Source organism: Eublepharis macularius, chromosome 11 (assembly GCF_028583425.1).
Source record: "Eublepharis macularius isolate TG4126 chromosome 11, MPM_Emac_v1.0, whole genome shotgun sequence".
Classification (NCBI taxonomy): Eukaryota; Metazoa; Chordata; class Lepidosauria; order Squamata; family Eublepharidae; genus Eublepharis; species Eublepharis macularius.
The window spans coordinates 85,047,812-85,063,292 of record NC_072800.1 but is presented as its reverse complement, the minus strand read 5'-3'; the positions used below and the strand labels follow the sequence as shown (position 1 = coordinate 85,063,292).

Here is a 15,481-nt window from a genome sequence, read left to right as displayed (position 1 = left end):
GGGCTTTGGGGAGGGGAGGGGCCTCAGCAGGGCATACTGCATAGAATCCACCCTCCAAAGCAGCCGTTTTCTTCAGGGGAACTGATCTCTGTCACCGAGAGATCAGTCGTAATTCCGGAAGATCTCCAGCCACAACCTGGACACTCAAAATTACAGACTAAACCAGGGCTGTGAAGTGAAAACTCAATGAATACACATTAAGAACACTCAAATTATCAAAAATATAGTTATAATGTGTATATACAAAATAATCCAAGTGCTAAAGTAATCAAGATGTGAGTATTACAACAACCATCCCAGTAAATACATCACAAAAGTGCTCACTGGCACAAAACAGTAAAGAAGGGGTGCACGCAGGCACCTCCTAAGAATTATACAACCTAAGGCCAGCAACACTCAATTACAACAATACAAGGGTGCACACTGGCACTTCCATTCAATTAGGCAGCCATGAAACGGTTTACAAAGGATACCGTCCACACCTTGAACCAGGGTGGTCCCTATTTTTGCTTTCTACTACCTGGACACTGGCAACCCTACTTCGAGCGAGACACTCCCCATCCATCCTGCCTCACAGAGGTTTTACAAGGATAAATGGGGGGAGGGGCAACATACATTGCTCTAATCTCCTTGCTGGAAGGGTGGGCCACAGATAAAAGTGATAAAGTGATAAAAGTGAACTGCACGGGAGGGATGCAGAATGTGAACATTCCTACAGAGATCACGGAATCGTTTCACCATTGGCCTAGCTTGTTCAGAAAAGGCAGTATGGCACATACTGTGATCTTCCACAGAAGTTCCTTGGCTCAGGGGGATGGTTTCCAACTCCAGGATGGGAAAATCCTGTCGATTTGGGGCCTGGCGAGGGGGGGAAGCGCTGCGAAATGTGATGGTCATCGAATCTGCCCTTCAAAGCTGCCATTCCTCAAAGGAGAACAGATCTCCATAGTTTGGAAATCAGTTATCATTCCAGGAGAACTCCAGCCCCACCTGGAGGTTGGCAACCTTACACTTTTCGTAGTTCCCCACCCCCAAAGATGTATTTATGTTTATTTGAAAGTATATATCCCACCCCTCAGTCTAAAGACTCTTGGGGCAGCTCATAACACAGTGAAAACCAAATACAATAAGATACCACAAAAACCCACAGAGGAAACAAAAGAAAACAACATAGCTATATTAAAAACAATGTTTTGCCCTGCCTGCTGACGATGAATTTTAAAAACGGGGGCCTGCTGGTTCTATCATTTGGCTGCCCTGAAGTTGTTCTTTATGAGGCTGTTTTTAGAAATGTTTCACTGCCATGATGTTTTGCAGGTTTTAAAAATTATTTTAAGGAAATGTGAAAAAGTTACACGTCATCATTCATATTTGCTCTTAGCAAATAAGACTACAAAGCACACATGTTGTCAACAAGCAGTGGTGGGGATGGGAAGGAACAAGCATCCATGAACAAGAAGCAGAGATGCCCAAACTCTACAAAGATGTTACCTTCAGTGACTGATGTAAAGGGACATCGGATGGCAAATTCTGTAAAATCAAGTTTGCTCCGTCATTCCAATAGACGCTCCCATGCTGCTGTAAGTTAAAAGAGAAAAGATTTACATATCAGCCAAAGCCAGGTCACACTTTCAAGTTCACATCTGGATCCCCAACAGAAACAGTTCAACTTAAATAAATGTGTTTACCACCAAAACCTCTGTATGGGGTGTCTTTTTTAGGCTGCAGAAGTGTAAAATGGAAACTATCACTTTTTAAATAACTTTATTTTTATTATATATTTTTTTCAACATTAACAAAATGTAAACTTTTAATACCAAATGAGTGATTTATATAACATTTAAGATATCCAGCTAAACCAGATTTTTGTATCATATATCATATACAAAAGAAAATCCTTACATTTTTTTGGTACACAGTTGTTAGTTGTAGCATAGTTCGTTACATATTCAAGAAATGGAGACCTTTTTTCTATATATGAAGACTGATAATTGGGATTATTCATAGATGTTATTTGATCAGTTATTTTCCACTATCACTTTTGAAGGACAGGCCATTTTCAATGTTGGCTTTTCTATTTCCCAGGTTTCAAAGTATGATGAGAGGGTACATGACCAACAACTATGCACAGCCTAAGCTGATTTTGGTGTGGTCAGAACCTGTTTGGGAGGACTCCTTGGGAATCCTCAGGGCTTTTTTTCAGCTGGAACGCAGTGGAACGGAGTTCCGGCACCTCTTGAAAATGGTCACATGGCCGGTGGCCCCGCCCCCTGATCTCCAGACAGTGGGGAGTTTAGATTGCCCTCTGCACCACTCAGCGGCGCGGAGGGCAATTTACACTCCCCTCTGTCTGGAGATCAGGGGGCGGGGCCACCAGCCATGTGACCATTTTCACCAAGGGCAATTTAAACTTAAAAAAACACCTCCCTTCTTCCAGCTGACCCAAAGTGATGTCATTGTGCAGTCCTGAGTTCCACCACTGAGTTCCACCACCTCCTTTCCCAGAAAAAAAGCCCTGGGAATCCCCGTATGAACCTGCCCGTTCACTCTGTTCACCTTTGGAGGCCCTGCTTCAGGTGCCTCCCCCCATGAGGCTAGACAGGTGACAATCCAAGGAAGGGCTGTCTCAGACGTGGTGCCAGAACTTGGGAACTCCCTTCCCAGGGAAATCTGTCTGTCCCCCCTCTACTGCTGTCTTCCATCAGTGGGTGAAGACTTTTTGTTTGGTTTGCCATACCCCCAATAACTGTATTGGCCCTCCTCCCTGTCGCTGGTGTTCAGTGTTTGTTTGTGGGGGCTTTTATTGTTGTTCAATTATTTTTCTACTATTTAAAATGTTTATTTAGATTTAAATTTAAATTGTTTAACATGCTTTAAATTTTTTAATGTTTCAAAGTTCACCACCTATTTGAGTAGAAAGGCGACATACGTATGTTCAAATAAATAAAATCCTATGTATGCCACCGTGGCTTCCATGATGAAAGAAAGGTGGGCCGTAAATGTAATGAGTTTTCTACTACAGGGACAAACCAGGACTAAAGTCACCTTTAAAAAAATAAGCAAATATCCCTCTAACTCTCAGTCCCACCCACTAGCATTGGCTCTCACTGACTGATCAACTAAAAGTTTATAGTCGCTACATCTACAATTGCTGCCTTGCAGCACTTTATGAAATCTCTACAAACTTGGGAGCGTTCTAACAGTACTCTTTTCCTTCTGGTTTTGAAATGCCACCATTGCACAGTTCAAGGATCAAGCAGCATAAGGCTGAGTATAGGCCGAGTACAGGCCACGATTTTGCAGAAGCACAGGGGGAAAAAAACACAGAATACAGTACTAGACACACAGAATTTGGACTACAGAGAATCTACACAGGTTTTCAATGGTTTATTTGGAGGGGGGAGATTCCTAGCCCCCATGCTTGAAAATGCATGGGAGGTATCTGTTTGAAATCACAGAAAGCCAGAGGGATGGCAGAATAAGGACCAAACTAGATGTTAGCATTTCAGAGCTCAGCTTAGCCATTTAAAAATGCTGCGAGGGTCCAATCCTGATTGGACCTGCAGCATGGTGGGCCCAGGTGATCCTGTCATTCCCCACCCCCACCCCAATGCCTCTTCAAGTGCTGAAATAGTCAGACCAGTGGACGCCATAACGTCTAGAGTGGCTCTAAGTTTTCCAGGAATAGGGGCAGGGCTTCCGTGCCCTACACATGCCCCCATGAGAGCAAAACCAAAATTACATTAAATAGCAACTACTGCAGTATGTTTGGAGGCCAAGGCTCAATGGAAGAGCCTCTGCTTGGCATGCAAAAGATCTAGGGTTGCCAGCCTCCAGGTAGTGGCTGGAGATCTCCCGGAATTACAACTGGTCTCCAGGCCACAGAGATCAGTTCACCTGGAGAAAATGGCTACTTTGGGGGCATGGATTCTATGGAATTATGCCATGCCAAGATCTTTTTCCTCCCCAAACCCCACTTTCTCCAGGTTTCTCCAGGCTTCACCCCCCAGATCTCCAGGAATTTCCCAACTTGGAGCTGGCAGCCCTAAGAAGATCCCAAGTTCAGTCTCTGACATCTTCAGTTAAAGAGATCAGGCAGGAGGTGATGCGAAAGGCCTCTTTTTGAGACTCACTGCCAGTCAAAGTAGACAAGACCGACCTTGATAGACCAGTCATCTCACTCGGCCTAAGTCAGCTTTGTGTGTGTTTATCAAAATAAACGTGCACAATTTGTACAACATTGCAGCATTTTAATTCTTCTTTTTAGATAACATAAAACCCAAAGCATGTGATTCGCACCCTCACCCCTCTTTTAAACTAACCTGTCCAGCTCCAGACAAAGCTTTGACTCTAGAGAAGTTAAATCTGGAAGATTTCATCTTTTCCAAGACTATATCCAGGGCCTAAAAGAAGAAATATGATTAATAATAATAATACCAACAACAACAACATTTGAGTTATATACCACCCTTCAGGATGACTTAACACCCACTCAGTGTGGTTTACAAAGTATGTCATTATTATCCCCACACAACGACAAACACCCTGTGAGGTGGGTGGGGCTGAGAGAGCTGTGACTGACCCAAGGTCATCCAGCTGGCGTCAAGTGGAGGAGTGGGGAATCAAAACCAGTTCTCCAGATTAGAGTCCCACACTCTTAACCACTATACCGAACTGGCTAAGATTAACTGCAGCATTCACCGGGACAAAATGAGCTCTCACAAACTTTTGGGTTATAGGGAGTAAATGCCTACCATAAGTAATACAAACTCAGACAAGGATAACAAAGTTTATCAATTACTAGGAAGATTCCAAAATCGAAAGTCACCTAATGCTTCTTCATTAGGTCAACCGTACTACTACATAACAGTATGCAAGTTTTAGAGTTCTACAGAATCCTTCATCAGTACAAAGAAGGGGTGAAGAAGAAGGAAGCCAGGCGTGGACTGGGAAGCTAAAAGCCCTGGAAAAGGGCATCGCAGAGCCCCCTCTACCCACAGCAGAAGCAGCTCATCCTTGCCAGCCCTGGCCCAGGCCACACTGCAGCCAGGCAGCAGGCAAGGTAGGATTCCAGGTACCAGCTCCAGATTCCTCAAGATTTGGGGGGGGGGGTGGAGCTTGGAGAGGGTGGGGTTTGGGGAGGTGAGGGAGCTCATCAGGATCTATTGCAAGAGAATCCAGCTTTCCAGGGGAACTCATCTCTGTGGCCTGGAGATCAGTTGTAATTCTGGGAGATCTCCAGCCACCACCTGAAGGCTGGCAACTCTAAACCAAGGGAGCACCGCAAAGCTGAGGCAGTGCTAGTGAGGGCAGCCAGGTTAAGAAGTGCCGTGGGAAGGAGGGGGAAATGGGGCAAGGGAGTCTCAGGCAGGAGGGCCACACAGGGACCGCTGCTCCCACCACCAGGAGGGCAACAGCCCGCCAGGAATTCTCCTGGTAACTTTAACGGTCAGTTCACCCCCGGAGGAAGCAGATTACGCTTTTGCCTTTATGCCCCGAAGATCTTTTTCTGTTTCTTTTGGGCAGGCAAACAGGTTCCACTGAACATCCAGCCTGACAAAAAGTTCTGGGGAGCACAAAAGGCTGCATATTCTTTTATGATATTTTTGTTGATCAGTGCCTACATGGGAATCCTACGCAAACCACCTGATATTCTGTACTGGAAGAAAAAGGGGATATAAATGCAATAAAAGGAGAAGCCCGTTCTTCTTTGAAACGCCACACATAGCTGAGTAGTTTTCCCCATACTTCCACCCCAGAGTTTCCATAATCTCTTGCAAACAGGAACCTCGAATCCAGCGGAGGGGAAAGTCGTGAGGTTTAGAGGAAAACACATTTGCAAGGGAATGGCCTCCCTGCCCTACCGCCCTTTGCCTGCTTCAAAATCCCCCCCCCCTCCCAAGGGTGCTTTGCCAGAGAGTGACAGCTGCTAGGCTAATGTTACACGTGGCTGCCTTGAAATATTTAGTTTGGCCCCTTTATCTTCCCTTGTTTGGTCTTCAAAGGACACCGATATACAAGAGAGACATTGTCAAGGTTGCTGAAAGGGGGGGAAAGTAACATGCCTGTTTTGCATTTGCTAACTGTTTTCAAAGAAAAGAAATCTCCCAGGACAATGCTCTTATTCACAGTAGCCCCGATTCAGTGTCTTGCGATTCAGTGTCATTGTGCGCACATGTAGCGAGAGCTTCCTCACCCCTTTTCAGGCTGGAGCCTGCTCCAAGTACTCTTCCCCACTGGATGGGGTTGCCTTTACGCATGCAAGAGCTCCTTTTATGCTTTGGCGCTTCTGTGGAGCTTCGGATCAGAGTGAATGGCAAGGCTATACTCTGCAGCTCCAACCAGCAGACTTGTGATATATCACAATTATCTGGAACCCAAGGGCTCTGGGCACAGAACAAATCCCATTCTAGCACAGCTCTTGAAACCAAGCTCATACTGAAAAACCAGACAGATTGTGCAATTCTGCTGTGCAGATCTGCATGGCATGTAGCTAATCCGCTGGATTAAGATGTACATCAGCGCACAGCCGATGTTCAGCCAGCCCATGGACTGGCACCTCCACAGACTCAAACAGTGACTTTACATGTGCGTATGCGATTGTAAGTGCGAAATTCTATCTGTTACATTTTTATCTAATGCTTTGGCTCAGGAGATCAGGAGGGCTCTCCCTCCTCCATTTTATCATCACAGCACCCCTGTGAGGTAGGTTAGTCTGAAACAGTGACTGATTCTGGGTCACCCACTGAGCTTCACGGCTGAATAAAATGATGTGAAGTCCAGTTTTCCGAGTTGTAATTTGACACACTTGGCACCACACCACACTGCACATAATACTATGTTGCAGTTTGTAAAAAGCATTCCTTATTTGCAGAACTACTGCTGTATTTCTGATGGACTGACATTTGCTTTTAACAAAGAAACCTTACTACAAGGTAAGAAATCCTGTAAGTCTTACACAACTACTTGACCTAGGGCTGTGTAGTGAAATAAAGCCACAGCCAGTCACTTAATGTTCCAATAGACTAAAACTAGGGTTGCCAATTTCCAGGCAGGGGCTAGAATTACTACTCATGTTCAGCCTATAGAGATTGGTTCACCTGGGGAAAATGGCTGCTTTGGAGGGTGGATTCTCTGGCATTATACCCCACAGAGGTCTCTCCCCTTTCCCAACCCCCCGTTCCCCAGGCTCCAGCCCCAAATCTCTAGGAATTTCCCTACCTGGAGTTGGCAACCCTCACTAAAATTTGCCTATGGGAATACAGGTCTAACTAACGGAAGAAAAAATGCAGGGGTTCCCACTCATTGGCCTTACAAATGTGCTTAGGTCCCAGATGTAAGAGTTAAAACGGCTTCCAAATGAGCTCAGGTTCTAAATAAAAAAAGGAAGATGTTGAACCAAACTGCTTTTTCTTCATCGCAAACGCAAAGATATAGAAACACTGCTTATTATTAAAACACGGGGAAAGCAATGCAGCTTCAACGTGGGCTGAGCGAAGAGAGAATGTAATTGTGCCAAAATTCAGTTTAATCCAGAACCATTTTGACATCATTTTAAAATTAACACATCTATTATTGCAAACAATGGCACAAAATGTGACAACTTCAGAAATTAAACAGCACGATATAGGAAACTGCAGTGTCAAAAGAAATCTTAACAACACCCAAACAGAGACAGAAAACAAGCAAATGATTAATTGTCTGGCAAATGTAATGGTTTCTTGTAGAGCCCAAATTTTAATAATGCTTGCTGAGCGATGAAGCTGAATCATCTAATGACACGGATAGAGCCAAACATCCCATATGAAAAACAATGGCAATTTCTAATTGAGGGGAAAGAGTTGCTATCTATTCTTCTCCAGTTACTGTATTTGCTCTGGAGAACTGTTTCACACTCCTAAAGGCCATGGCTCAATGGCAGAGCATCCGCTTGGCCTGCAGAAGGTCCCAGGTTCAATCCCCGGCACCTCCAGGTAAAGGATCTGGAGGAAATGTGAAACAACAACAACAACAATAACAACAACAACATTCAATTTATATACCGATCTTCAGGATTACTTAACACCCACTCAGAGCGGTTTACAAAGTATGTCATTATTATCCCCACAACAAAACACTCTGAGAGGTGGGTGAGGCTGAGAGAGCTCCGAGAGAGCTGTGCCTGACCCAAGGTCACCCAGCTGGCTTCAAGTGGAGGAGTGGGGAATCAAACCCGGTTCTCCAGATTAGAGTCCTGCACTCTTAACCCCTACACCAAACTGGCTCTCCACCTGAGACCCTAGAGAGCAGCTGCCAGTCTGAATATGTAATACTAACCTTGATGAACCAAGGGTCTGACTCTGAACCAGTACAAGGCAACTACATGTGTGTTCCTGTTCCCTCCACCCCACTGAAAGAAGGGGAGCATATGGACAACACGGCATATTCCAAAAAGACAGGGGGCAGCAAGTATAGGGAAGGAAGTACTTCTTTCCATGCCCTGCCCATAGGACTCAAAACGTTATATACTCACTTTGATCCACATTAATACAGGAGAAGTTACCGTCAGCCTGTCCTTGTGAATGTTGACACCACCTTGCGTGCTGCAGGAAACACAATATTTAATCAAATCAAATAACCCATTCTTTTGTTTAGCATTTTCCCTCAGTAAGTCTTCTCTTGCAGTCATTTGGGGTATTAGATACCAGACACAATCCTGGTATCTAATACCCCAAACCCCCTAACACAGAGAAATACCATGGCCTACTCCCAATTTCATTGTATACAGAAGTCGGAAAGGGGCAGAAAAGGAAGTGGGAATAACACGTGGTTTTGTTTGGATTATATTGTTTCCTATACAGCATCCAAGAAATCTAAATATTTGAAAGGTCCAAGTTCAAGACAACTTAATGAGACCAAACAATAGCCCAGGTGAAGGAACATACCCAAATTCTGGAAGCTCTTTGTCAAAATTAACATGGTTCTCGTGGATGACTCTCAGTTGTTCATTGATTGCAATGACTTTTAGCTGGAGAAAGGAGAGAATATATCATTAATTCTAAGATGCATGTCTCCATTTGGAAGAACTGATCACTTTATGTGACCGTTCATTGAAAACGGAGCACGAAACTGGTCCGTTCTTCTCTTCATGCAATGTTCTGAAAGTGATTGCCCCTGATTAGTGCTCTACTTTCAGGGTGCAAATTAGAACGTTGCTAAAACTATACTAACCTTCCCCTGATTAGTTCAGGAAAAAATTACAGTTTCCCATCCATGTCCTACTCTTTTCTCATTCATTAGAGCCTGTCTCTGTCTCATTCCTTTGGACAATTTTTAGTTGATTTGGGGCAAATCCATTCATCAGATACACTTCATTATCTTGCTGCTCATTTCAGGGGGAGGAGGGAAAGAAGAGTGTTACCGACATGGCACAACTAGGGGTACTTCACAGTCCTCTGGAAATGCTTCAAGACTCTCCTCGCCTGCTCTGTATCTCTGCATATTCTCACGCATGTTTTGGATGTGCAGAGATGAACTCCTGAAAAGCTACAGTTCAATAGGGCAGCTCACGCCATATCACAAATTTTGTTAGTCTTACAGGGGCTACTGGACTCTTGCTCATTTCTAAAGATCACGAAAAGGAAGCGAAAATGTCCATGAAGAGGTACAATCTCCTTTCATGTCTGGGAGGCACACACAAACATCATCATCATCGTTATCATCATAATTCCTTCTAATAGCAAACTTGGTGACGAAATGCCTATTAGCAAAAAAGCAAAACAGCCCACCCTCAAATACAAGATAGGGGTCTCTGCATATTCAGTGGGCTTTCCAGTGGCAAAGAAAAATATTAGTTATCTTTTTTTTTAGAAGGGGAAAAAACCCAAAACACTGCCTGATGAGCTCTAAGCAGGCTCACTTTCTCTTTAAGTGCTGAGGGCAGTTGCGCCTTGTTGAGAGCAAGTGAATGACATTTTAAAAGGAAAGAGAAACAAGCAATGACCCACCCTGCTCAAGCCCTTAACAGCTTATATTTTAGAGTACCCTACTCTACTACGGCCAAGCTCAGCTATAATAATTATTAATTAATTGTATGCTGATGGACCTAATACAAGTTGTGATTTCTTATGTGCTTGCTATAAGCAGTTCACAATTGCTTAGTAACTTTGAGAAGCTGTGTCTAGTTCCATTGAGTATTGAAAGCAAGAATTCAGAGCTTTGTCTCAGAAGATAATGGTATAATAGCATTGTTTGTTTGCCAGATACCTTCAGTCAGAAAGGAACTCTTAAAAGTTAACCTACTGAAGACAATGAGTGTCACACATGCACAAATGTGATATGAGCTGACTTTGCACTAAATAGATGAATACTGAAATTTATAACTGCGACATATACTATGAACCAATCATATTGTAATTAGGTAAAGGTAGTCCCCTGTGCAAGCACCGAGTCATTACGGACCCATGGGGGGACGTTGCATCATGACATTTTCTTGGCAGACTTTTTGTTGCAGGGTGGTTTGCCATTGCCTTCCCCAGTCATCTACACTTTACCCCCAGGAAACTGGGTACTCATTTTACTGACCTTGGAGGGATGGAAGGCTGAGTCAACCTTGAGCCAGTTATTTGAACCCAGCCTCCGCCAGGATCGAACTCAGGTAGTGAGCAGAGCTTGGGCTGCAGTACTGCAGCTTACCACTCTGTGCCACGGGGCTCTTCAAATTTTAATTAAGCACACTGATATTGGATGTCATCAGTGTTATAAAAACTCTACTGCTCAAGGAAGGAGCCAGAGGGAAACAATTGGGGGGAGGGGCTTCTAATGCCTGGTTTCCCTCCCACTGTTGCAACAATGAAATAAATCTAACCCTCTTCTTACTCCTGGCCTCCAGTGTCTTATTGGGTGGGGCACTGGAGGAGATAGCCTTTTTCAGGCATAACAGTGTGTGGGGGGGTCTTGATTGTCATGGCTGGAGTCAACAACAGAGGAAGAATGTGTCTTCTATCAACCCCTCCAAGAACAATGACGTTCCATTCCTTATGATGGAGCAATGATGGAGGAGGAACAGCGGAGAGGAGGCAGAGAGCTGCTTTGGAGGATCCATGGACACCCAGTGCCAAGGGGTCAACCCAAAAACTGAACAACTGCTAGGTAAGATCAATGATCCATCTAGCATGGTGTTCCTTCTTTGACCAGCCAAGTGTCACAGCCCTACGGGCTAAAGGTGATACGTATTCCCTGTCATTAAAAGGTTGCCATATGATTAAATGCAAATGGTGTCTATAATTTTAAATGCACTGAATTCCACAGTATCTTTTAAGACTAAGAGATGTTTATTCTAGTAGAAACTTTCCTGGACTACTGTCATCTTCAAAAAAATATTCAGATCCTTAGCGAGAAGGTCAGGCTTAAGTGTAGTAACTTTTTTTTAAAAGGCACAACATGTAACCAAAGAACTAGTTATCCAATCATATGCACTTCCCCCACTGCTTCACTTTGGTTAGCGCTAAGGAAAAGCTGGGTTGGTTTTTTTTAAAATCTACAAGCCGTGACTAGAGATTAATGTTTGATTTCTCATTTAAATATAGATTCTGTTTAGACTCGACCGGCATAAAGCAGAATTTATTTTCAGCTGGAATTGCTGGCCTATACCATTTGACTAAGTTCCTCCAGTCTCTAACAATATTACAATTTTTTTTTTACAATTTAGAGGTTCTGTGTTTCCCAGGACTGAAAAACCAGTGCAACAAATCCAACTGTAAGTTCTCAATCCAGAAAAGGGAAGCTCAGGTGCCAAGGAAGAAGGCACAATCCACCAGGAACGGCTTGTTTGCGAGTTTCCAGATTTGGGGGGGGGGGAGTGCTCCAGTATAACTTCTATTCTTTTCAATGGGATTTGTACTAAAAAAATAGCCTGAACCGCCCAGACTACACTGAGTTTGTAAACTATTAGAAACTAGGCAGTGTTGACCTTGGTTAGTACTGAGATGGGAGACCACCAAGGAAGTCCAGGGTTGCTATGCAGACAAAAGCAACGGCAAAGTACCTCTGCTCTTCTCTTGCCTTGAAAACCCTAAGAGAGGTCACCATAAGTTGGCTGTGACTCAATGGCGCTTAATTATTATTGTTTTGTACTGGAACACTAACCAATACGTTCTGTCCTGATGCCCAAACATCATTCTCTTTAACTTACTAAAAATGCAAAACAATCTGGAAGTTATTAAGTCATAGTTTTTTTCTGGATTAAACAACAACAGTTTATTTGTATACCACTCTCTGGATAGATGAGCGCCCGCTCAGAGCAGTGAACAAAGTCAGCGTTCCTATGATTCCCCACAGTGCAGCTGGGGAGCTGGGGCTGAGCGGAGTGGCTTACCCAAGGCCACCTGGTAAGTTTTGTTTTTACCCTCAAATACACACATATATATTTACTTGAACAGCTCCCAGAACTAGGGATGAGCATCGTCCTTGCAAATGCCAGGCCAAGTTAATGTCGCTTCCCAGTGTCCCATCCTTCCCTACGCCCAGTCAGGCCTGAGTTAAACATAAGGCTGACAGGCAAGAAGACTTTACCTGTGTGCACATACCAAGGATCTCATTTAAACTGGGCTCCCATGCATGCAAAACAGCTATAATGTTAGTGTGCCAGAGCACACTTTAGAAGGGTATGGATCTCTGATGTGCTAGGTTTGCACGTGAACCCGCTTTAAATGAGACGCTGAGCATATGCAAAGTTGCACAGTTCTTCTATCTTGCCAGCATCACATATAAATGAGGACTGTAGTTTCTAAGCAATTATGATGTTTGTTTGTTTGAGTTCGATTTATATCCCGCCCTCCCCACAAGCGGGCTCAGGGCAGGTCACAACATCATAAAATCATAAAATCGCAATTTAAATACAATAGTTAAAATCATTAAAAATAAAATAATCTATAGATCTCAATTAAAAAGGGGAGCGGAATAGAGGGAAACAGGCAAGGGACCAGCTCCTCAACCATTCTCATAGGCCTGGCGGAACATCTCCCATTTTACAGGCTCAGCGGAAATGTAATACGTCCCGCAGGGCCTGGGTCTGAACTGGGAGAGCGTTCCACCAGACAGAGCTTAATGCCCTCTGGGGAACATACAGGAAGAGACGGTCCCGAAGATACATATATTGAGGCAATTTTTCTGGGATTCTCCTGCACCTGTCAGCTTTAACTACCTTCCTAAAAACCTAGCTCTGGAACCATTTCCTGTCAATCCCAGCCACAGCCAATTCTTAGGGCAAGCCACCCAAATATTGCTTGGGATGGCACAAGAATGGCAGCAATATACCTCAGGGAGTCACTCAGCCAGTCCCAGACACGTGGCAAGGAACTTGGCCGGCATATACCAGCTGATGACAGTGCAAGTCCAGGAAAGGACCAAATAGACCTTGTTTGAGGTGACAAAACACCTTCAAACAGTACTGGTCCCATTTCTGCGGTCTGACTTACTTGGCATGTGAAAGGCTCTCTGAACATGCTCAAAGATGTCCCTACCTACCTCCTAACTCTACTTCTTGCATGCAAGGGCCAAAGTTCACATTATAGTTTTGTGCATACGTACACCAAAGTAGAGGGAAGGTTTATGTTTGCACTTCACTCTTCTTACAAAGCAGGTGTGATTCTGATCCTGCCTGGCCTTCAGATGTATGGAAAACCCATGACCAGGCGTATTTACAAATGGCCTGTGTATGTTTCACACATCAGAAACTTGCCATAAGCCTTTCAGGTGGCTGGGAAGCTATTGAATGTTCTAGCTATTGATCATAATGTATTCAACTGTCTGTTGCTGTAAGTATGTCCTACTGGGCAGTTTCTGTGTTGTTTAATATGCCAAGCTTAGAATTGCTTATGCTCTGTTTCAACATTTCTTCAACTCTGTATTGGACTTCTTCTGGTTTTAAATCTTGGAAAATTTGCATTTATATATTGTATTACATTGTTTATTGAAATGTCTCTGAAATTGTCTGTACTGGCTCATGCTGTGTAATCTGCCTTGAGCCTCCGTGAGAAAGGCAGACTATAAAAAATGTCAATAAATAAATTTGCTCATTGACCATTCTAGCAGTTGATCTTATTGACTTGCACTATGTAATCTGCCTTGAATCTCAGTGAGAAAGTCTGTAAATAATGTAAATGAATAAATAACAACATTTTATTTATATGCCACCCTTCAGGATAACTTAATGTCCACCCAAAGCAGTTTACAAAGGGTGTTATTATTATCATGTGAGCCACCCTGATGTGATGTGATCAGATGTGAGCCACCCTGAGCCCATTCATGGGGAGGGCGGGATATAAGTCAAATAAAATAAAATAAATAAATCATTATAACAATCACCCAGTGAGGTGGGGCTGAGAGAGCTCTGAAAGAGCTGTGAGTGACCCAAGGTAACCCAGCTGGCTTCAAGTGGAGGAGTCGGTAATCAAATCTGGTTCTCTAAATTAAGAATCCTGTCACTCTTAACCACTACACCAAACTGGCTCTCTGTTCATTGAACATCCTAGCTGTTGTTCTTTGTATTGTATTGTATTGTATTGTATTGTATTGTATTGTATTGTATTGTATAATATGCCTTGAGTCTCAGTAAGAAAGGCGGACTATAAATAACATAAATAAAATAAAATAATTTTTAAAAGGAAAAAGGACAAAAAATAAGTAACATAAATATGCTCATTGAACATCCTAGTGACTTGCACTGTGTAATCCGCCTTGAGTTTCAGTGAGAAAGGAAGACTGTAAATAACATAAAATGAATAAATAAATCTCTTCCTTGAATCCCATCTGTTGTTCTTATTGACTTGTATGTTATAATCTGCCTTGAACCTCAAAGAGAAAGGCAGACTATAAATAATGTCAATAAATATGCTCATTGACATCCTAGTGGTTGATCTTACTGACTTGCACAATGTAATCTGCCTTGGGTGTCAGTGAGAAGACTGTAAATAATGTAAATAAATAAATAAATAAATAAATAAATAAATAAATAAATAAATAAATAAATAAATAAATAAATGTTCATTGAACATCCTAGCTGATGTTCTTATTGACATACTGTGTAATCTGCCTTGAGTCTCATTGAGAAAGACAGACTATAAATAATGTAAATAAATAAACCTGCTGATTGAACATCCTAGTGCTTGATCTTACTGACTTGTACTATGTAATCCGCCTTGGGTCCGAGAAAGGCGGAAAGAAAAGAAAAAGAAAAGAAATTAGAAAACTGTTTTCAGCAGAATGTGTAGATTTGGCCAGCCCAGCAGGAAAAATGATTGATTTCCAAAGGCGCCTAAAAACTCGAGGCGCAACATCTTCAGCCCTCGCCTGTTGAGGTGAGGAAAGAGAAAGCAGGACCGTCCAAAATTGAACCCCAAACCAAAAGAAAAGCGCGTCCTCTGAGCATGAGCAGAGTGCCTTTCCCTGCCCTTCTGGACTACGGGGATGAGGGGCGGGAAGCTGCAGAGGCTCCCGGCCC

The 15,481-nt window shown here is 43.2% G+C and overlaps 1 protein-coding gene across 1 annotated transcript in view; it reads right to left on the bottom strand.

Moving 5' to 3' along the window:
• Positions 1-15,481, bottom strand: part of XYLB (xylulokinase) — a 135,259-nt gene that overhangs the window by 119,368 nt on the left and 410 nt on the right. Inside the window, exons 2-5 of the mRNA XM_054991993.1 lie at positions 8,925-9,007; positions 8,513-8,582; positions 4,323-4,403; positions 1,492-1,578 (exon numbers count right to left, since the gene is read on the bottom strand). Of these exons, the coding sequence (XP_054847968.1) occupies positions 1,492-1,578; positions 4,323-4,403; positions 8,513-8,582; positions 8,925-9,007 (321 nt within the window). The remainder of the gene's footprint in view (positions 1-1,491; positions 1,579-4,322; positions 4,404-8,512; positions 8,583-8,924; positions 9,008-15,481) is intronic.